The sequence below is a fragment of the Lissotriton vulgaris genome, chromosome 2_1 (genome assembly GCF_964263255.1).
Source record: "Lissotriton vulgaris chromosome 2_1, aLisVul1.2, whole genome shotgun sequence".
NCBI lineage: Eukaryota > Metazoa > Chordata > Amphibia > Caudata > Salamandridae > Lissotriton > Lissotriton vulgaris.
Genome location: NC_141687.1, coordinates 2,023,991,305 through 2,024,013,711, shown reverse-complemented (window position 1 = coordinate 2,024,013,711; position 22,407 = coordinate 2,023,991,305). Strand labels below are relative to the sequence as shown.

The 22,407-nt window shown below is 48.9% G+C and overlaps 1 protein-coding gene across 1 annotated transcript in view; it reads left to right on the top strand.

Annotated features, from left to right (window-relative positions):
- Positions 1–22,407, top strand: part of LOC147733673 (transient receptor potential cation channel subfamily M member 7-like) — a 1,613,265-nt gene that overhangs the window by 1,256,421 nt on the left and 334,437 nt on the right. The window contains exon 26 of the mRNA XM_086958251.1: positions 11,376–12,421. Within this exon, the coding sequence (XP_086814377.1) occupies positions 11,376–12,421 (1,046 nt within the window). The remainder of the gene's footprint in view (positions 1–11,375; positions 12,422–22,407) is intronic.

Sequence of the window (22,407 nt, the reverse complement as noted above, 5' to 3'; positions counted from 1 at the left end):
AAGTATACCGCCCTCTCTGTCACCATTATCTTATCCATATTCATGCACCACTGCAACTTCGTCGGTAGTTCTGCCGCCCCCCAGCGCAGTGCGATATCTCTCTTGGCCACTATCATGCCTAACGTAACCCAAAGTTGGCCACATCTGGACACACATTTAAGAGACATTGCAGCGGTTCTGGAAGTAGAGAGGTCTCCAGAGTCTGTGACACAGTGCGCATTATTTGTCTCCAATAGTCTTGGATATGTGGGCAGTCCCAGATAGTATGGAAGAAGGACCCCTCCTCCCCACAGCCTCGGAGACAGTAAGGATGTTGTATTCTGTGGATGCGATATAATAGTGTGTAGTACACTCTGTGTAGGACCTTAAGCTGTACGAGTCTCAGCCTGGCTGAGATGCCTACCTCTTTTGGGGACGCTAGTGCCTCATTCCACTCGTGTTCGTCCAGGGTGTCCACTTCCCCTTCCCATCTTTCTTTCAGTGAGGTCAGCGGATCGTGTAAATTATTGAGCAGCTTGCGGTATGTCAATGATGTCGCTCGTTCAATCATGAAGTCAGTTAGAAGACGATCCTCCAGCGGGGAGGATTCTGGTATATCCGCCCCGGAGAGGATGGCCGTGAGTAAAGCATGGTGTATCTGGACATAGCGGTATGATTCTTGTGGCCCCAGTTCGTACAATTCCCTCAGGCGGTCAAATGTAATAACCGCTCCCCTTTTCCACATGTCAACCACCGTGGATATCCCAATGGTGTCCCAGTGAGAGAAGCCCTTGCTGTATCTCAAATTTCCTAAGGCACGGGTATCCCAGAGCGGGGTGAGTTTGGTAATTTTCCCCTTCCAGCCCAGCGCCGCTAGTGCCGTATGCCACAGCGCTGCGGTAAGTCTAGTAGGTCCCGTTAATTTTCGCACTCGATGCTGGTCGTAGAGTGGGGCCAGCACAGTGTTGGTACCCAGTTGTGCCCTATCTGCTTGGAAAGCTGGGTCAGTCTGTGGAGCATGTATCCACTGGTTAATGGGCTTAAGGTGAGCCGCCCAGTAATACAGGTTAAGATTCGGCAACGCGATTCCACCATCATACCAACCCTGTGTAATTTGGCTTGTGCAATACGCGTCGGGCGATTGCTCCACAGCAGACCAGAAACTATTGCTGCCACTTTTTTTAAGTACCCTGGCGCCACTGGAACCGGCGTGTTCTCTAGTATGTATAGGAAGCGGGTTAAGGACATCATTTTATATAGCGCTGCTTTTCCCAGCATTGTCAAGGGCTACCCCGCCCAGAACTTGACGTCTTGTTTAAGCCGTTCCAAGGGTGGTGTCAGATTCAGTTGTATGAATACCGTTGGGTCCATTGTAACATGGATCCCCAAATATTTTAAAGAGGAGCCAGCTAGCCTTAAGGGGCAGTCGGGGCCCAGCACCGGGACCGGGCTTTTCAGAACATACATTTCTGATTTGGTCCAGTTGATCGTGTAACCTGAAATCTTACCATGATCATCACACAGGTTCAAGAGCACCGGTACACCACGCTCGGGGTCTGTTAAGTACACCAGCATGTCGTCCACGTAAAGGGACAGTCGGTCTTCCCAGCCTTCCTTCCATTGTATCCCTTTAAGTAAGGGCGTTTGCCTTATCAAGTTAGCTAGTGGCTCCAGGGAGAGCGCGAAAAGCAAAGGTGAGAGGGTGCAGCCCTGGCGGGTGCCTCGCCCCAATGGGAATGTTCGGGAAATGTGGCCATTCCCTACCACTTGTGCCATTGGTTTCGTGTACAGCAGTCTGATCCATGATATAAATTTTGAGCCAAAGCCCAGACAGACCAGAACCTCGAACAGGTAGCTCCATTCCACTAGATCAAATGCCATTTTCGCGTCTAGGGCCAATATTACTGCTTGATCGTGGATCAAGTCCGCTCTCGTCAGTACCCCATGTACCCTACGAAAGTTCAGTGCTGTGTTCCTATGGGGCATAAACCCAGATTGATCTGGATATATGAGATCAGATAGATGTCATCAACTGGTTGGCTAGGAGCTTAGCCAAAATTTTACCTTCCGCGTTCAGCAGAGAGATAGGGCGGTACGAGGAGCAATCCTCTTGCGGTTTCCCGGGTTTAGGAATCGCTACTATAGTGGCCGTTCTCTGATCGAGCGGAAGTTCACCCCTTTCCAGGCATTCCTCATACATGTCGAGTAAATGTCCACTTAGCTCCTCCGACTGAGACTGATACCATTCTACTGGAATGCCATTTGGTCCAAGAGCCTTGCCAGGTTTCAGCGCTCGTATAGCCAACTGTATTTCATCTCTAGCTATGGCCGCATCTAAGTCGGCTGCTGCTTCCGGCTGCAATATTGGGGTTTCTATCCTACCTAGCGCCTCCCGTGCCATGTCAGTAGACACTACCCGTTCTGGGGTATAAACTTTCTCAAAATGTGCAGCTAATGCTTCCACTATCCGTTCAGGGCTTGTCTGAATTTCGTCGCTGCTATCTCTCACTTGTTGTTTCCCTATGGAACTACCCCCCCTCTTATCGAGCCAGGCCAGCATCTTTCCCGCCTTATCTCCCACATCGTATATCCTGTTCTGTGTATCAGTTATGTGCCCCTTCACCATCTGCCGAACATGTTCCGTGTATAGTTGTTGGTGGAGTGTGAGTGTATGCGCCGTGTCTGTTGTGGGGTTTGCCTCGTGCAAAGTTGTCGATTCGAGCTTAGACTGTTCGGCCGCTTGCTCGTTTTTGTGGGCCGTGATGTAGCTTATCGCCTGCCCCCTCAACACCGTTTTGTAGGCCTCCTATAGCACCTCTGAAGAGGTCACGGTGGCCACGTTTTCTTCGAAATATTGTGTCGTAGCCTTCTGGAGGGTTTTCCTAATTTTCGGGATTTTGAGGTATGATGCCTGAATGGGATATATACGGCTGCAAGACTTTTCTTGGGTGGAAATTGTTAGGGTGATCGGGGAGTGATCCGATATGCCTCTAGGATGGATGACTGCGGTATCGACGTGTTGTAAGCCGTCACCCAGAGCTAGAAAGCAATCAATTTGTGAAAGGCTGTTGTGGACCGTGGAATGAAATGTGTATTGCCTATCTTGGGGGTGGACGTGCCGCCAGATGTCTACTAGACCCATTGCTGTTAGGAAACGTTGAAACCGGGAGGGTCCCCCGGTCTGGCCCGTTGCTGGGAATTTGTCAAGTTGTGTGTCTATTGTAGCATTAAAATCCCCTCCCAAGATTACATCGCCTTCGGGGAGAGACAACAAAAAGTCACTGAGTGCCGGAAGCATTATTGAGTGAAGGGATGGCGGGACATATACCGATACCACAGTTAGGGGGCGACCTTCCCATTGTCCCTGTAGGGCTGCGAAGCAACCCTGCCCGTCAGTTTTCGTGCTCAGTGGGATAAATTGTGAGGATTTTTTAATCAAGACGCCAGTGCCCCGGGAGCCCGAGGTGAATTCCGAGTGGGCCACCATCTTGTACCCCCTCCTGTCTAAGGCCTTAGAGGCCCTCCCTGTCAAGTGTGTTTCTTGTAACAGCGCTAGGTGGGGTTTTTGTCTCTTCAGCGCGTTCAGTACCAGGACACGTTTCACCTTATCTCCAAGTCCCCTTACATTCCACAACAGTATTTGAAGGGGGGAGCCACGTGTCCGTGACTCAGCGTCCCCAGCATTACGTAGCAGACCATCCACCATTTCCAGTCATGTAGACACACACTAATGAATCTAGGAGGAGTATCCGGACCTTTAGGTTTATCCTTCCAGCTATATTATGTACACAAAAAGCACCAGTTTTTGACCGACATAGTGAATTTCCAACCAACAACCCTCCCTCTCCCATCCCCTCCCTGCCTCCCTGGTTAACGGACCTTCAACTGCCCGCCTCCCCAACTGAGCAGAGCGCTTAACCCATCCCAAAAACAGAGCACTTGCACGTTGGGGGAGAGTGTCTCCCTGAGCATTCGGACTCCCTGCTCCCTTCAGGATACCCAGGCCAGCGTCCATCTACGACTTTTGTACAAAGTTAGTCAATCAAGGAGTCAGCTTCTAAATTTTACACGGGTTGTCCACATCATATCCCCCCGGCAGCCTCAGACAGTTCTTGTGTCGGCGATTTGCTCGCACCTCGTCTGTCTGACGTTTGTGAGCCAGTCCGGCTGTTGTCTCGATGTCCGTGGTTCGTTCTGCCGGACCTACGCGGGGGATCCACTTTGCGCCAGCCATCAAGCCAGTCTCTAGCCGCCTCGGGAGAGTCAAAAAACCAGACCTTCTTATCGGCGACCACCCGTAGCCGAGCCGGGAATAACATGGAGTAGGGTAATTCTTGCTCACGCAATGTCTTTTTTACTTCTAAGAATGTCCTCCTCCGTCGTGATACCTCCGCCGTGTAATCGGGGAAAAAGGATATTCTTGAATTTTGAATTTGAATGGCTGGCGCCACTCTGGCCACCTGAAGGATGGTGTTGCGATCTCGAAAGTTAAAAGTCTCGCAGTGATCGGACCCGGTGAGGCCCCTGGTTTCGGTTTTCCTGCTGGTACTCTGTGGGCCCGTTCCACCGTAAAGAAGTTTGAGAGACCCTTGGGGGCTAGCTGGTTCTTAATCAGGTCTTCCACGTATAGATCTATAGCACCCGTGGTTTCAGATTCCGGGACCCCCAAAATACGTACGTTGTTCCGCCGGGAGCATCCTTCATGATCATCCAGCTTTTCCTTGAGCAACTTGTTATCGGCTTGCAGTTTCTCCATTTCCACCTGTAGATCTGAGACATCCTCCACAAGGGATTTAGCTACCACCTCCACTTGCTTCACCCTTTCGCTCATTTTCAGGAGGTCCGCCCGAATAAGGGTTACTTCCGTTGCAGTCGCCCCCACCGTCGCTTGCACCTGGGCCAAGGCGTTCAGTACATCCTCCAGCGTGGCTTTCTTCGTACCATCTCCTTCTGTGCCTTTGCCCAGAGACTTGCGTTGTTCCGTCTGGGGAGAGACGGTTTCTCATAGGCAAATTTATCGAGCTTAGCTTGGGTGGAACTATTTCTGGACCCTCTGCTCGCCATGTTCACGCACCAAGAGTTCAAGCACTGTTGCACGCAGCCTGTAGTGATGTTCTACCAAGGGATTGTTCGCGGCGAGTGGTCGACGGGGCCGCCCGAGTTTCAGTGGCGCCTCATCCACACAGTAGCTGGGCTTTTCTGGGCCGGATTCTCACAGTCGGGTGTGCACCTCTTCTTTAAGTGCGCTGGTATACTTAGGGCTTGCGGAGACCTCGGCATCGGCCGCCCAGCCCGGGCAGTCGAGAAAGTTTGTGCCCACAGTGGCGGATGTAATATAAAATGGCGGCGTCTACGCACTTGTGTTCCAGCGTCGGTTGCCGTTAGCGTCGCCGTTACCCGCAGCAAGGTCTTATCGTTGGAGCAATATGTTTAGCCCTTAGATGATCTGCGGGGGCTTCGGACTCTCACCGCCGTTTTCGCCTGGTTCGTACTCACTACGGGCACTTCCGGTTGACAGCACTGTCGAGGCCCCACTTCCGCCCGGGCAGCATCCAAACCAGCTGCCGCTGCTGTGCTCGTGTCACCAGGCCGCATACGGATGTCGTCTTTTCCACCAGTTCCCGGGGCACCGCTGCTCCAAAACTTCTCTGCCAAGTGCAGTTCCGTCACCGGACCCGAGGAACCTCGTCTGGGTTCGTTATTGAGCGGATAGGCATGCGGATTGATGCGGGAAGCCGCCTTACTCCGGGAGCCTCTCTAGTTTGCTGCCGCCATCATCGGCTGCTAGCCACGCCCCCTTCACTCTGTATTTTACAAAATTCACAGCAGCCCAGAAAAGCTCAACAAATGCTTCTATATACCCAAAACAAGGTAAAAAAGCATTAAACGGTAAAAAACACAGATTAATGATGCCCAACAAACTAGGACTCCCATCATTCCATCCGAATGGGGTCCCATATTAGTCCTTCAACAGTGTGCATAACACGTATATAGGTCCTCCATCTTGAGTCCTCTTCCTTCGCGCGAGTCACGCTCCCATCTTACTGGTCCTGTTTCTGACCGTCATTCCCTATCGGAAAAAGCAAAAGCGTAAGCGTCTGAAAACCATACGCTGAAAGCACGTAATGCTGCATCACCGTACATTGAGTTCAACACAATAAGAGAGATCAATAATCAATTACTTACTGTAGTAAGGGTGGGAAAAAAATCTTCCGAAGGAAATTCGGCGGGATAATCCTCGCCTCCGCGTCCTTAATAGAATTGAAACTTACCGTTACTAAGCTAGGCCAATTTCGATTCTATGTCAGGACCGGAGGCTTCTTATTATGCTAGTTCAAAGCTTACTTACCACCAAATTCGCAATATCCCCCACCGGTTTGAAATAAAACCTCTTAAAGGTGGAATCCGAAGACCAATCAGCCGCACGCATCAAGTCTTCCAAACACGCCCCTAGGGCAAACACCTTGGACGACATAGCTCCCCTAGCTGAGTGTGCTCCAAACTGACTAGTGTCAATACCTGCTTCTTGCATGACCCATCTCACCCATCTAGCAATGGTAGGTGAAGAAACAGCCTTGTGTGGCTTTCGCAAAGCAATGAGTAATTGACGTTCGCCCGGAGGGCGAATTTCCAAGGTCATATCTTTGTAAGCCTTGAGGCATTGAACAACACACAGCTTGAGAGTGTCAACAAAGGTGGAATAAGAAATCGACCTCGACGCAGATTTTGTACGACGACCTATAGTAAACGTGACCCCATCCAGGGAGAAAACCCTTGCCGAGACATCCAGGGCCCGAACATCCAAGACACCAAACACAAAAGCATGGCCAGCTTAGCCGACAACTCTTTCAAAGAAAGGTATTTATTAGGCTGCCAAGACTAAAACAGATTTAAAATGACATTAACGTCCCCAAAAAACGAATAGCGAGGTTCCGGAGGCAACGAAAGACGTATAACCCCTTAGGAGTCTACAGACAAAAGGGTGCTCACCAACCGGAGATCTCTCCACTGGGTAATGAGCGGCCGATATTGCCGAGCGCACCGCGTTAATGGTGCCATAGGCTAGCCCTTCCGAGGCCAACTCGGCCAGAAAATTCAAGATGGGAACGACACCCACCACCATGGGATCCAAGTCCTGTCGAAGACACTAATGCACCCACCTAGTCCAGGCGGAACGGTAGCGTTTTGCGGTACTGACGGCCCAGGCCTTGGACATAAAGTCCTCAGCTGATCTCGAAAGGTCTGGGAGCGACCAGCGTCGCCTGAAAGTCGCCATGCCATGAGTTGAAGAGACCCCTGAGTTATGAGGGGATGCGACTCCTCGTCCGGATTGAGAAAAAGGCGATGAAATCGGGGGAGTAGGATTGGAAAATCCTAAGAAAGTTCCAGAAGAACTGGAAACCAAACTTGAGACCTCCAAACTGGCGTGACCACCGCCAGCTCCGCCCTCTGACGGGGCAGTTGGGCTGCCGTCCGCACCACCATCGAAAAAGGGGGGGAACGCATGCGCTTTTTCCTGACTCCAATCCTGTAGGAAGGCGTCCGTGGCCTCCGCTAGAGGGTCCGGCCTCCAGCTGAAGAACTGAGGAAGCTGATGATCCAAGCGGGACGCAAAGAGATCCACTGAAAAGGGACCCCAGAGGCCGTTCAACCCTTGAAACACCCCGACGTCCAGCTTCCACAGGCTGGAGTCCCACAAATGTCTGGAGTGCCAATCCGCTACTTGGTTGGCACGGCCCGGCAGGTACTCCGCTGTCACGGAGATGTGGTAAGCCAGGCAGTAGTCCCCAAACTCGTTCGCCAAGTTCGCTAGAGATCCGGATCGAGGACCGCCCAGGTGGTTTACGTATCGAACCGCTGAGACATTGTCCATCCACAGGAGGACGTACGAGTGCACTGAGTCCCTGGTCCAACAGCGTACTGCGAAGGACCCCACTAGCAACTCCAAACAGTTGATGTGTAAAGCTTGCTCGTCTGACGAGCAGGCGCCGCCTGTGGAAAAATCACCTCAGCGGGTGCCCCCAACCCGACCTGCTGACGTCGGTTTCTATCACCAGGTCCGGGACCGACCCGAAGATCGCCCGCCCGTTCCAGGCTTCCATGTGAGTGAGCCACCAAGACATCTCGTCTTTCACTTCCGCGGACAGGGGAACCGACTGATCGTAAGCCATGCCCCTTCTGAGGTGGTGCGCCTTGAGCTGCTGAAGAGCCCGATAATGGAGGGGCTCCGGAAAGATTGCCTGAATGGATGAGGAAAGAAGTCCCACCACCCTGGCAATCTGATGGAGAGAAGTGTGGCATTTGACAATTGTCTGTTGTAGGACGTGTCTGATCCTGGCCATCTTCCGGGACAGAAGGCTCAGTGAGTCCTGGACCGAGTCCACCACGAACCTAGGAAAACTATCCTCTGGGAGGGAGAAAGGACAAACTTGTCTTTGTTGATGACAAAGCCTAATCCCTGAAGCAGGGAAACCGTCTGATGAAGTTGGAGGCCCAGTTGCTCTGGACACTGGGCCATCAAGAGGATGTCGTCCAGGTAGACAATCATCCGAATACCTTGACTCCGCAGGAATTCAACCGCCGGATGAAGCAGCTTGGTGAAGCACCAAGGGGCAGAGGAAAGACCAAACGGAGGGCCGTGAACTCGAAGGTCTGACTCTTCCAGCTGAATTGGAGGAAACGACGGTGAGGAGGATGGATGGGCACCACCAAGTAGGCATCCTTGAGGTCTAAGCGCACCATCCAGTCGTTTTGGAGAAGGACATCCCGAAGTAGATGTATTCCCTCCATCTTGAAGTGCAGGTAGACCAACCACCCGTTGAATTCCTTGAGGTTGATTACCGGTCTTTTGCCGCCGTCTGTTTTTTCCACCAGAAATATGTTGCTGAGGACGCCCTTGGGATGCGGAACTTATCGACAGATGACCCCTTTGCGCAGCAGCTCCGAGACCTCCCCGTTGATCAGTTGTGCGTCCCCTTCTGAGAACACAATAGGCCGCAGGGGCCTGGATTGGTAGGGGCAATCGTAAAACTCTATGTGGAAACCGTGGATCGTTTGTAAGACCCACGGGTCCGTCGTTATCTCTGCCCACGCTCTTGAAAAAAACGCTAGGTGGCCGCCTATGCGCACCTGTTCTGCAGGAATAACACTTACCGCCGGAATTGGTGTTGCCAGAATTGTTCTTGAAGCCTCCCCGGCTCTGAAGCTTTGAACTCTGGTGGGGTAAAAGTTGTTATAGTTGGCCGAGGAGTTGTACTGTCCTCACCCGGAGCCTTGACCCTTGTTAAAGTTCTGACTGCCTCGGCCGGTCGCGGGGCCCCTACCGCGACCGGCCCCACGAGAGAAACGTTGCTGTAAGACCCTCTTAATACTGGACTGGGCCTTGTCCAGCGAGGTAAAGGTCGACACGAACTTGCCCAATTCTTTGATGAAAGGGTCCCCAAAGAGTCCCCCTTGGGCCACCGCCCCGGCCTCAGAGGAGGCCAAGACTCCCAACTTTGGGTCCAACTTAATTAGGAGTAACCGCCGACGTTCGGTCGAGAGGGCGCAGTTCGCGTTGCCCAGGAAAATGACCACCCTCTGCGCCCAATTTGACAGGACTTCCGGCGATATCACAGCATCTGTCACTTTCGCCTCTTCGGCCATGTCTAGGATCTTAGTGATGGGTCCTATAACGTCCAGCAGTTTATCCTGACAGGAACGCCAGGAACGGTCAATGCCTTTCTGGGGGTCCTTTACAAACTTCGCCAGGAACGTGGCCATTATAGAATTTAGCTCCGGCGTTATAGCCACCTTCCCCTCTAACGTGGGCCGGGGACATTCACCCCTCAGACAACTCTGTGCCTCCTTCTCAAGTGGTTTACAAACTAACCCTGCCACAAAATTTGCGACCTTGTCCCCGGGAGCCCAGGCTGCTGACCGCGGGTGGATGATGTCATCCCCGTCCAGCATACCCGAACTATCCTGAGGCAAAGTGGCAGTTGAGGTGGACGGTCTCCAAGTACGCACTGAGTCATCGTCGTTGTCAGTGTCCGCCGGAGATGCCCCTCCAAGTGAAGAGGGAGCCGTCCCCAAAGACCCCGAGGGTTCTGGGCACGACGGCGGCGCAGGGGTAGGAGAGGTCGCCTTGGCCAAAAACGCATCATGATGGCGTTCAAAGGCGTCCCTGTCCACACTCTGCACCCCCGCAGAAACCCCCTCCCTTCAGGGCTGTAAGTAATTGATTATTGATCTCTCTTTTTGTGTTGAACTCAATGTACGGTGATGCAGCATTACGTGCTTTCAGCGTATGGTTTTCAGACGCTTACGCTTTTGCTTTTTCCGATAGGGAATGACGGTCAGAAACAGGACCAGTAAGATGGGAGCGTGACTCGCGCGAAGGAAGAGGACTCAAGATGAAGGACCTATCTACGTGTTATGGACACTGTTGAAGGACTAATATGGGACCCCATTCGGATGAAATGATGGGAGTCGTAGTTTGTTGGACATCATTAATCTGTGTTTTTTACCGTTTAATGCTTTTTTACCTTGTTTTGGGTATATATAAGCATTTGTTGAGCTTCTCTTGGCTGCTGTGAATTTTGTAAAATAAAGAGCGAAGAAAGGAAAAGCATAATCCGAAGCCTCCGGTCCTGACATAGAATTGTGTGATATTCTTCGGGTGCGTCCTAGATGTGCCACGAGGCGAAGCTCTCAACTCTGTCAGAAGGTCCTTATTAATTCACAATTTCATCACCGATATAACTTAACTTGGATCTGGGGCTTGAGTCACACACTGCAAGCCATACAGGGTGCCCATTTAGGGCCAGGCACACAGCCTGCGCAGGTCAAGGGTGCCATGCCAACGTGTCAGAGCCGATGCTCTATTCCCGGGGTCCTCTTCTGCAGCCTGTCCTTCAACTGGGACGCCCTAGGCCCCCAGACATCCACAGATTGCCAGGCCAGTATCGCAGTCAACACCTCACAGTTCAGGCAGACCCAGCTCAATCGGAGGGCCGTGCTGCTGCCCATTCAGGCTCCGGGGCTGTCCACAGGCAGGAGCAAGCCCCGGGGGTAAATGCAGCTCCACCTGTTCTCGGCCTCACCAGATGGTAGCACATCTTGGCCATGGTCACCTTAGGCAGCTTGATCTTTACATCTTCTTAGGACAGTGCCTTGCATGCATTGCATTGTGGAGATTATGCCGCACAAGTTGATTTTCCATTTGGTTTCTTTTTGGATGTTCAAATTGCTTATATAAGTATTTTATAAACGTACTAATGATATAGAGTTATGTTATGAATTAATAGGAAAGCACATGCCAACTGCTGGTTCATTTTTGTTTAACTGTGGGGGGATTTTATAAATTGAGCAAAATCACTCTGTAGTGATTTAAATTTGTTGTTTTGTTTCCCTAGGGTTGAGAAGATTGCTACTCAAATGAAAGAAGTTGGAGACCAAGTTTGTTACATAAAGCATTCGTTGCACTCTTTAGATGCTCACATAGGCCACTTACAAGACCTGTCGGCTCTCACTTTAGATACAATGAAAAAACTCACAGCTGAAAGAGCTTCAGAAGCCAGTAAGGTCCAAAATGAATTTTCTCGTAAGATGAGCATTTCAGAAAATTTAGGACAAAATGTTGAAGATGACGACCTCCTAATGTATTCAAAATGGCAGAAGATTAGCATTGGAAATTCTGTAGGATCTCATTTTCCACAAGGCAGGCATGACACCACAAACAATACTTTTCTCACCGTTCCTTCATGGAATAATGGAAGTGGCCTTTGTATGGTGGATCCATACTTAGAAAGAGGACATGGCGCAGAGCTCTCAAATTCCCACATTGACAATCAGAAACCGACTGCTTTAGCTGCAAGTAACAGGCTTTCAGTCCCCAGAATTCAATTCTTTCTTAGCACTCCATCAGAACCCAGTTGCAAATATTCACAGGAGTCTCAATTAACGAATGAGGAGATTGTTCTCTCTAAAGCTGCTACAGAGGATCAAGTGGTAGATGACAGTGCCTTAAGGCCCAACAGGTTGAATACCCCTATCTTCATAAATTATCAGTGTACTGTTGATAGTAACAATGCTTGCCATGCTCTTACAAACATATGCACTGGTAGTGGTGGACATGTTAATATGGGTTTTGTAGATGATGAAGGAAACGGCATGGACAATCACAAAGCTGATAAAAACAATACAATACACATGTCAGATCACCAGGCCTCTGTCCACTCTAAAAGTCTGAGCCGTCATGAACAGAAAACTCTTGTCTCTTGCAACCAGACATGCCAAGACACCTCTTCCTCCTGTGGTGGTGTACACAATAACCTGAATTTGAAAGAAGAAGTTGTAGATATTGTTGCCACACGTGCAGAGGAAGAAAAAGGCGAAGCTGTTAATGGCCAAATTGAAAAGGGACTTCTACAAAAACTGTGGACCAATTACAAAACCTCAGGTGGGATTTCAAATAAATTTAGTTTTTGGCTGTATTATCTTGCAAGTGATTCTGCTTATATGGTATGTTTTCTGATCAGTTCTTGTTACGAACATGTGTATGTATTTATAGGTCATAATGGCCTTGCAGGAACTTTTGTGTTTGAAAATTAACAGATTTGCTGTCATTTGGAGCCTAATGGTACTATTATTTCTGTCAGAAAGCATTTGCACATAAAAGTTCTGTGCCCATCATGTTTTCCTTTTTCAGTATCAGAATCTGACAGCAGAAACACACACATCAACCCATCACAGTGTAGCCTTGGAGAGCTCATAAATAGACTCCCTTCAAATATAAAACATTCCACAATGTAAAATGAATTGCCTTACGGAATGTGTCTACATGCAACCGTTCTGTTATTGTGCCTTTTGTGTTTTTAACATGTTTATATACCAAAGCTTGCATTGCTGCAGGATAACAGGCCTAGGAATGCAAAAAAAATAGTAGCAACCCAGGCTTTGAAAATAAAAAGGAGGGTGCCAACATTGGAAGCTGAGAAAGGCGTAGGTCACACACAGCCTGGTAGCAAACAATATATGCATATTTGTTCTTGCCTGTGTTTGCATGCATTGGCACATTAATCAGTTGACTGAGCTAGATGAGATGATGGCCACAGCACAGCCCTGATTCGGTATGTCTGAAATAATCTCATCCAGGCAGCTAGGGTTGGAAAGTTCTCTGGTGCTCACCACAGAACTTCTCTTTTTGTGACACTGTGTTAGGTTGCTGGGATAAAAAGATAAAAATCCCTAGCATCCTGACACTTTGTTTTGTGAATGATGATCAGCTTGCACACCCCATGGACATCATCACAATTTGGAAGTGAAACCAGCAGGCTTTGACTTTTACTTTAATCCGTGTTCGGGGAACAGTGGCAACCCCCGAACATTGATCTGTATGGGAGAGGTAATGTTGGACAGGAGAGAGAGACACCTTTCCAAGGGTACCGATTCTGAATGGATTCCAGTTTGGGTATTGCTGCAGGAGGAAGATCCCAGAGTAAGAATCCACCTCGCTAGACCACCAGGAAATGTATTGTTGGAGAGCATCTCTCCACAGAATAAGCTATTGCTCCCATACCACTCCGTCCCCACACATTCTTTCTGCTCCACTGGAGAGGGCAAATTGGGATGAGTTCCCCACTAAGTACCCCTCACCCCCAATGTGATCACCCTACAGAGGCAGAAAGCCCACTAGACACCAGGTAGAATTCTTAACAATAAATAAATAATGGGGTTGGAGGAGTCAGCCAAGTGTCAGGCTGCGCCCCCACCCCTGGGAGCCAACACAGTCTCAGTCTGTTCCAAGGAACAGTTTGGGGAATTTAATCCCCACCCTACCCCTCTTGGGGTGGTAGGGGTAGCAAGCCTACAAGACAATAAGGACTAAATATAAATAAGTCTAAACTGGGGGGCCAGCGGGTCCTGGTATTGGGCCTTACCACCACCCCATCACTCAGGACCCATATACTTGTTCTGCTCCTCATGGGTGGTAGAAAGTCCACAAGACACACAGGATTACATGAGTAAATAAACAATTGGGTTGAGGGATCGGCCTTCCCTGGCATCAGGCTCCACCCTTCCACTCTGGTGGGTGGATTGTAAGCAAACCTCTAAACCTGCTTTCCTCTGAATGACAGAAAGCTTACCAAGTACCAGGGTGAAAATGTATGAAATAATTATGGTGGATGGCCATCCCTTAATGCAATTGGGCCACAGCCCATAAACCTCTGGGGCTAAGGCAGCTTTTTGGGGAACAGAAAAGTCAGGACACTATGGATTACATATGTAAAAAAAAATACAATTGAATGAAGATGCCAGTGTCCTGAACCCACAGGTCTAAGGGCACACACAGAAAGATGTCCATAGCCCCAATCAACTAATCAATCAATAAATCTTGCTTACCCCCCAGGATCTTATTTATCCCACTTCTCTTTGCATTAAAAGAAAATAGACAAGTGTATCTCACTAATCTCTATGGTAAGTTACGTTCATCAAATCCAGAATGCTATGAAAACCCAGCTATTATCTGCAAGGGTTATTTGTAGAAGCGGGGACCCCGGCCCCTGAAAACTGCAGACACACGCAGTTGTTTGTGTTTTATAATAGGTTATTTATTACGTACAATCCCCATACAAACCTTGTGTCAGAACCCCTTTCAGAGGGCCCTAGGACAAGCATGAGCCGCCACCCCCTCCCACCCCAGGTTCCGCTTTGCCCTCAAGCGTTGGCTGGGTCAGGTCCTGAATCCCACTTCCCTGTTTACTGGTAGTGGTTATTTCCCATTTACGGGAGGAAACATTCAGGTTAGGCCTCGCTAGTCAGTATGAGTCTTAGAAGTTATACAATGACTTTTAGAAGTCAGTGTTCCAGTGCTGTAGCGCTATTAGGCAGAGCAAGTTCTCTCTCAGGGCTCTGTGTACCAGTGAATAGTCCTACCCACTCTCACTGGTATGGAGATATGGGAGAGCCCAGGAGTGTATAGTAGTCTGGTGTTGCGGAAGACCGAAGAGGATGTTAGTCTTGTCATTACTGGCAAGGTGAGTGGGCGTCCAAAGTGCTCCTCTGGTGATGCAGTAAGTTCCTCTGATCCCGACAGAAGGTCTTGGGCAGCCGCTTGAGCTCCGATGTTCAAGTCGTTGCTCAGGTGTACAGGTCAGAACCCATGGCTCCTCACGATTGCATGCTGCACCTGTGATCGGCCTCACTCTTCACAGTGGTGCACAAGGTGGACGACCCTAGCTTTTCACGGCGGCCACCTGTGGCATGCAGGGTTGACAACTTGAGAAGCACACCGGAGGCACACCCAATCAGTACAGCAACAGTTTTCTTCATGGTGGCCACCTCTGGCATATGGTGTCACCAATTGGGCAGCATGCAGGTTGACAAATCAATTGGTAGGGCAACTCTTTACTTTACAGTAGAGCCCTCTGTCACATGATTTAACAGACTTGGGCACATACTGCTGAATGACCCAATCGGTACGGCAACGCTTTACCTCAGGGTGGCCCTGTCTAGTATTCATGTAAACAGACTTGGACAACACTTGGGCAGACAGCCCGATTAGTACAGAAGTGCTTTACTTCAATGCAGCTCACTGTGACATACGATGACACCGACTTGGGCAGCATACTGGCCAATGGCCCACAGACTTGGGCAACACTAAGGCAGACAGCCCTGTCAGTGCAGCAGTGTTTTACTTTACTTTGCAGTGGCCTTCTCTGCCAAACAGGGTTGGTGACTTGGGCAGCACACAGATGGATATCCTGATTGGTGCAGCAACGCTTTACTTCCTGGTGGCACCCTCTTAACATACAGGGTTGCTGACTTGGGCTGCCAACGGGCAGTTGGTCCAATCGGTGCAGCAGTCCTTAATAGGACTGTGGACCTCACACTTTCCTTCAGTGGTCCATTCAACAGGATCGCCCACTTGATCTCAGTCCCTGTTGGCGCTCTCCTCCACCTCACTGGGTCCTCTGGTTCCGGCAGGCAGGCAGGCAGATGCTGATGCTCCAGGACAAGTGGTCTTGATTCTCCTGGGTGATATCCCCTGAGACAGAAGGGAGGCTTTTAGACCACAGTCCCCAATCTAGGTCCCAACAGGTAGAATGCTTGCTGAGCTTCTCCACATTGATGTCCAGCCACCATTAACTGCATGACATCTGACAATTTGGGAGAGTGAAGGTCCCTTTTTTATAAGTCATTTTCACACACAGATGTGATATAGTGTCTTTCTATGTGAAATGTGTGTGTTCCTTCCTTTGAAGCACCCACTCCTGTGTTTTGTTCTTTATCCAGTAAACCGTATTTCACAGCAGAAGATATTTCAACTTTGACAGCCTCACAACACAGACCATGGAGTGCCTCGAGTATCAAACCTGATTGTCAGCCTCACTGATATACGTCTAACAAACGTGTTACAAAGGCCCAACACTTCTCCTTATGATTCCCTGCATCTACAGTGTTACCCTTATCAGCCCAATCCTCTTTCTGAGATGTGCCCAGTTCCCCCTGTTTCGTGTCCTTCCCAGAATCTGAGTACTTTTGAAGTTTACAAGAGAGCCTGGCTCTTCCTTCGGCCACTGTGTGGCCCACAGTGCTCTGTGAAATCTACAAATCTGTATGGGATGGCTTCTCACTGTCACATTCCTTTCCAAAGCCCTGGGTTTCCAATATAGTACCCGTAGCCCTCCATGTATTGTTTCACTCATAGGCACACATACAACACAGCAGGACAGCACGACATGCTAAGACGATGTAGGACAAGGACGAGTTAAGCACACAGCAGCAGAACTTCACATGAAGCAAATTTGGCCTGAATATGTTTTTTGGAAAAAAATTAAGAAGGCTTAAGTGCAACTGTCCCAAACATCAAACAAAGGGCTTAGCACTTAGGGGTTTAAGAGACTCCTTTGGATAAATGCAAGCACCCCAACATTTTTTTATGTTCTATCGATGCTTAGGACGTTATATCCCAGTGGTAAAATAAAGCAATTGAAGATGAGCAGACCGGTTTCTGTGAGTGCAGTGGTATCTTGGTCAATGTCTTGGGTGAGGCCAGATATGGAAGTTGCAATAGAAACCCTTGTATCTAGAGTATAATTGTGCAGTACCTTAGACTTCTAATTCAGTGGAGTATCTTTAATGTGATATGCTAGAGAAAGGTTACTGAGCTCGGAGGTGATGCGCCTGAGGTTAGTTTATCAAATTGATCTTTGATTGCGCTTAGGACAACGAGCTCTGCAGATTGGGGTCAGAGGATGTGTTGTGAGATCTGCAATCTAAGAACAATTGAGGGTGCGAGAGACATTAAAGGTAATGTTGGATATAAGAATGATTTAAAATTGAGTATGTCAGGAGTATTTATATTGAATGGGGATTAGAAAATAGTTGCTAGGAATAGAGTCCTAGTGAGTGAGAAAGGAAGGGTTAGTTATCATACTGTGTATCATCTGTGGAGGTGATCCTGCTTGTGGTTGGTCACTATTAAGTGGCTTTAATGAACCATAAGATGAGTAATCCCATATCTCATGTGAATGATGTCTGTGGATTTTCGAGGCTTTCTTTTGAGAACCAGTTTGTATGCAGATATTTTGGTGTAGCTGGGCCACGAGGTGTCAACAAGGGCTCACTGGATCCTCCTTTCTGGTGCTTTTTCAATCAATCAATCAATCAATACACTTGTAGAGCACGCTACTCACTCGTGGGGGTCTCAAGGCGCTGGGGGGGTGGAGTAGGGGGGTAGGGAGGGAAGTGCCGCTGCTGCTCGAAAAGCCTGGTCTTGAGGTGTTTCCTGATTGTGAGGTGGTCCTGGGCCTGTGATATTGGGTTCCCCAGGCCTACATACTCCGTAAAACCCGCTACACCATAAAAAGATGTTGGCACGGAAACTGGAAAATGCAAAAGACAAGTTTATTAGGACCCCATGGGGTGGTGGTACATTCCTACAATACCCTTCGGCAATGCAAAAAGTATCACACCGAACATCGGTGCGAGACCTCTTTTATACAGTTTTACAGTAATAAAAATGTAGGCGGAACATATTTACAGAGTTTAGGTACATATATGGTCATTTTTGGAACACAGCCAACTCATGGGAGGAGTTACAACATCACTGGTCAGTTTGGAGGGACATTCCTAAGTGATGACTGTCCACTAGTACAGAGGGTTTAACTGCGCATGTGCGAGCTTGACCAATACTAAAAATAGCCTGTTGCTGGGTAAACTCGAGTGGTCAGTGGTACAGAGAAAGGACAAAAGGGTATGCTAGCCACGAGGCGACGCATTCATATAAATTGGCCGCCGGCGCATTCAAAATGGCTTCCGACAACCATAGTCAAGTTAAGGGGAATTCGTGTAGCAAAGCTTAACGCTAACCCGATCACCGTCAAATTACGACAGACGACCCTTTTAGCGTTTAGCTGAAGCTACCTCATAGTGGACATAATCAGGATATTCATCTTCAATATCAATGGACATAATTTGCGCTACTTCTCTATGAATCATTTGTTCATTCTTGACAATGGCTCGTTTGGATGGAATACAAGCAGAAAGGCACATGGAACATAACATAGGGCCACATTGAATACAGAGACATAGGAAAAATAATATCCCAATTATTACACATAGGATTGTCAGCAACTTCCAACCCCATGTACTAAGTAACGTCCAAAACCACCCCGAGAATATCCAAGTTCCATTATCAGGATGTATCTCAGCAGCAATTTTATGTAATTTAGATATTGCATCATGTACAGAAGGTGAATTATCTGGCACATATACACAACAACTACTTCCGATAATGCGACATGCTCCTCCACGGTCAGCTAATACTACATCTAAAACCATGCGATTCTGGAGCGTTACAATTCTGGTAATTTGAAGTTCCTCAGTCAAGTTTCCCAAGGCAAATACTGTCTCATTAGCGACCGCTTCTACAACACGTGTCAGTCGTCTTATTTTTCGACTATTTAAGGCAGCCTCAACAAATGAAAAGAGGCCTAAATTAAAATCAACATACTGTTGCAGAGAAGTGTCGGTCTGATCGATGTCTTCAAGGGCTAAAGTTCTCTTTACTCTATTCAATATAAAATCGTGGTATAACACGAAGTCATTATGATACATAGGTGGGGCAATAAACACAGCAGGTAGTACAAAGGATATATAGCACGTTCCTAACCATCCTATTGGGAGAAGATGATAACCTTTATTTCCACAGATAAAATACGTGTTTCGTGAGGCCACAAACGTAATACCATTTGGAGTGTCAAAGGTGAGAGTGGTGTTACATTCACTTCTTCCTACTGGGATTGTACCTTTATTACGAACACATAAGTCGGCTTTCGTATCAATAACAGTAATCACGTGCAGATTAGACATATTTACATTTCTTTGGTTACTATAAATTCGTGGTGAGGATACATTATCAGGGCGGTACTCTTCCCATTCAAACTTAGTTCCTTCAGCTTGTGGATAACCGTCTCGATCATTAAAGCAGACTTTGTTAAGTCGGAAAAGTAGCCCACCTTTCGTTGGCCATCGCAAAGTAAACAAAAGAGTATACCAAGCATTGCAGGAACCATTATGAGAAAACGGGAGTGGGATAAGTGGAGTGCCTCCTTTCTTTTGATGTCCAGGCAACATCCCATATACCCAACAGTTCGAAGTGTTTGTCATATTATGCGTATGATGCAAAATCTGGATGAAGCTGTTATTCAAATAAGTCTGTCTGTGTCGTTCTTCATGGTAAGGCAAAGTAAAATAAAAATGTTCCGACGGAATTGGGGTAGTTGGCAATAAATGTTCTCTTGCCGGCATCAGGAGTTCTACTACCCAAGCTATTACAGCTATCACCACAATTGTCATAACAAAGAATACTGCACCAAGAATTCTCTTATTTCGCATTGTAGAAGATGCCATAGCTCAAAAGTTCAAAACGTCTCAAAAAACAACTAAAAAAAATAAAAATAGTCAAGTCAAGTCAAGTCAAAAGATTTGTATAGCGCGCTACATACCCAGAGGGTCTCAAGGCGCTTGAAGAAGGGTGGGGAGTTACTTGTCGAATATCCACGTTTTGAGTTGCTTTCTGAATGCTAGGTGGTTCTGAGTAAGGCGGAGGTGAGTGGGAAGTGAGTTCCAAGTTTTAGCTGCTAGGTAGGAGAAGGATCTACCTCCCATGGTGGTTTTGTTGATGCGAGGTACAGTGGCAAGGGCTTGGTTGGAGGATCGTAGCTGGCGGAAGGGGGTGTAGAAGGATAGTCGTGTGTTGAGGCATTCGGGTCCGATTTCGTAGAGTGCTTTGTGTGCGTGGGTTAGGAGCCGGAAAGTGATCCTCTTATTGACGGGGAGCCAGTGGAGGTTTTTCAGGTGATCAGAGATGTGTTCTTTACGCGGGATGTCTAATATGAGCCTGGCTGAGGCGTTCTGGATGCGTTGTAGTTTTTTCTGGAGTTTTGCGGTGGTGCCGCCGGCGTAGAGGGTGTTTCCGTAGTCCAGTCGGCTCGTGACCAGAGCGTGGGTGACTGTTTTTCTGGTTTCAGTAGGGATCCAGCGAAATGTTTTTTTGAGCATGCGAAGAATGTTGAAGCAAGATGAAGAAACGGCGTTGACTTGTCTGTTCATCGAGAGTGAGGAATCCAGGATGACGCCCAGGTTCCGTGCGTGGTCCGTCGGGATGGGTGCTTTTCCAAGGGCCTCTGGCCACCAAGAGTCGTCCCAGGCGGAGGGGGAGGTACCTAAGATGAGGACTTCTGTTTTGTCTGAGTTCAGTTTCAGACGGCTGTGCTTCATCCATTCGGCTACTTCTTTCATTCCTTCGTGTAGGTTGGTTTTGGCCGTGTTAGGGTCTCTGGTGAGTGATAGGATCAGTTGAGTGTCGTCGGCGTAGGAGATGATGTTGAGGTTATGTTGACGTGCGATGGCCGCGAGGGGGCTCATGTAGACGTTGAAGAGGGTGGGACTGAGTGAGGACCCTTGAGGTACGCCGCAGATGACTTCAGTAGCCTCTGACTTGAATGGTGGAAGGCGGACTCTCTGGGTTCTTCCGGAGAGGAACGAGGTGATCCATTCCAGTGCTTTTCCTTGGATTCCGATGTTTTTGAGGCGTTGTAGAAGGGTGCTATGGCAGACTGTGTCGAAGGCTGCGGAGAGGTCGAGGAGGATGAGGGCGACTGTGTCTCCATTGTCCAGTAGAGTTCGAATGTCGTCTGTTGCTGCGATGAGGGCGGTTTCGGTGCTGTGCTTGGCTCGGAAGCCGGACTGTGAGGAGTCGAGGGATTTGTTGGTTTCGAGGAATGCGGCGAGCTGGTTGTTGACAGCTTTCTCGATGACTTTGGCCGGGAAAGGAAGGAGTGAGATAGGGCGATAGTTTTTGAGTTCGGTGGGGTCAGCTGTGGGTTTCTTCAGGAGGGCGCTGAGTTCGGCATGTTTCCAGCTTTTCCGGGAAGGTTGCGGAGTTGAGGGAGCAGTTGATGACGTCTCGGAGGTGCGGTGCAATAATGGAGTTTGCTTTGTTAAAGATGTGGTGAGGGCAAGGGTCTGTGGGGGGTCCTGAGTGGATAGAGTTCATCAGATGGATGGTGTCCTCAGTGGAGATTGGCTTCCAGTCATTGAGGATGTTCAGGGGGGGTGGGGGTCCTGCAGGGGATTGGGTGGGTTGGTCTTCGGGTTGGTTGTCGAAGCTGTTGTGGATGTCTGCAATTTTGTTGTTGAAGAATGAGGCTAGGGAGTCGCAGAGGGCTTGAGAGGGGGTGATGTCGTTGGAGTTGGCTGAGGGGTTGGTAAATTCCTTGACGATGTTGAATAATTCCTTGCTGTTGTGGGCGTTGTTATCTAGACGGTCCTTGAAGGCTGTTTTCTTGGCATTTCGGATTAGTTGGTGGTGTATGCGGGTGGCGTTTTTGAAGGCGTCCTTGGTGCTGGTGGTTGGGTCTTTTTTCCAGGCCTTCTCGAGGGAGCGACAGAGTTTCTTGGATTTCTTAAGGTCATCGTTGAACCAGGAGGCCTTCTTGCTGCCTAGTTTGATTTGTCGTTTTTTCAGTGGTGCTAGGATGTCGGCGCTGTTGGATAACCATTGGGTGAGGTTGGTGGCTGCTTGGTCTGGGATTGAGGAGTGGGCGGGGGGCTTTTGAAGAAGCGATGAGGAGATCTGGTCGATGGTGATTTTGTTCCAGTTTCTTTGCAGAGTGGGTTGGGGGTGGTTGTTGGATGTGGGCTTGTTGTAGGTGAAGTGAACGCAGCTGTGGTCAGTCCAAAGGAGGGCTGTGGTGTGGCTGAAGGAAACATGCTTGCTGGAGGTGAAGATAGGGTCGAGGGTGTGACCTGCGATGTGGGTGGAGGTAGTGACAAGTTGTTTAAGTCCGAGGTTTGCGAGGTTGTCCAAAAGGGTGGTGGTGTTGCGGTCGTTTTTCTTTTCAAGGTGAAAGTTGAGGTCTCCCAGAAGGATGTAGT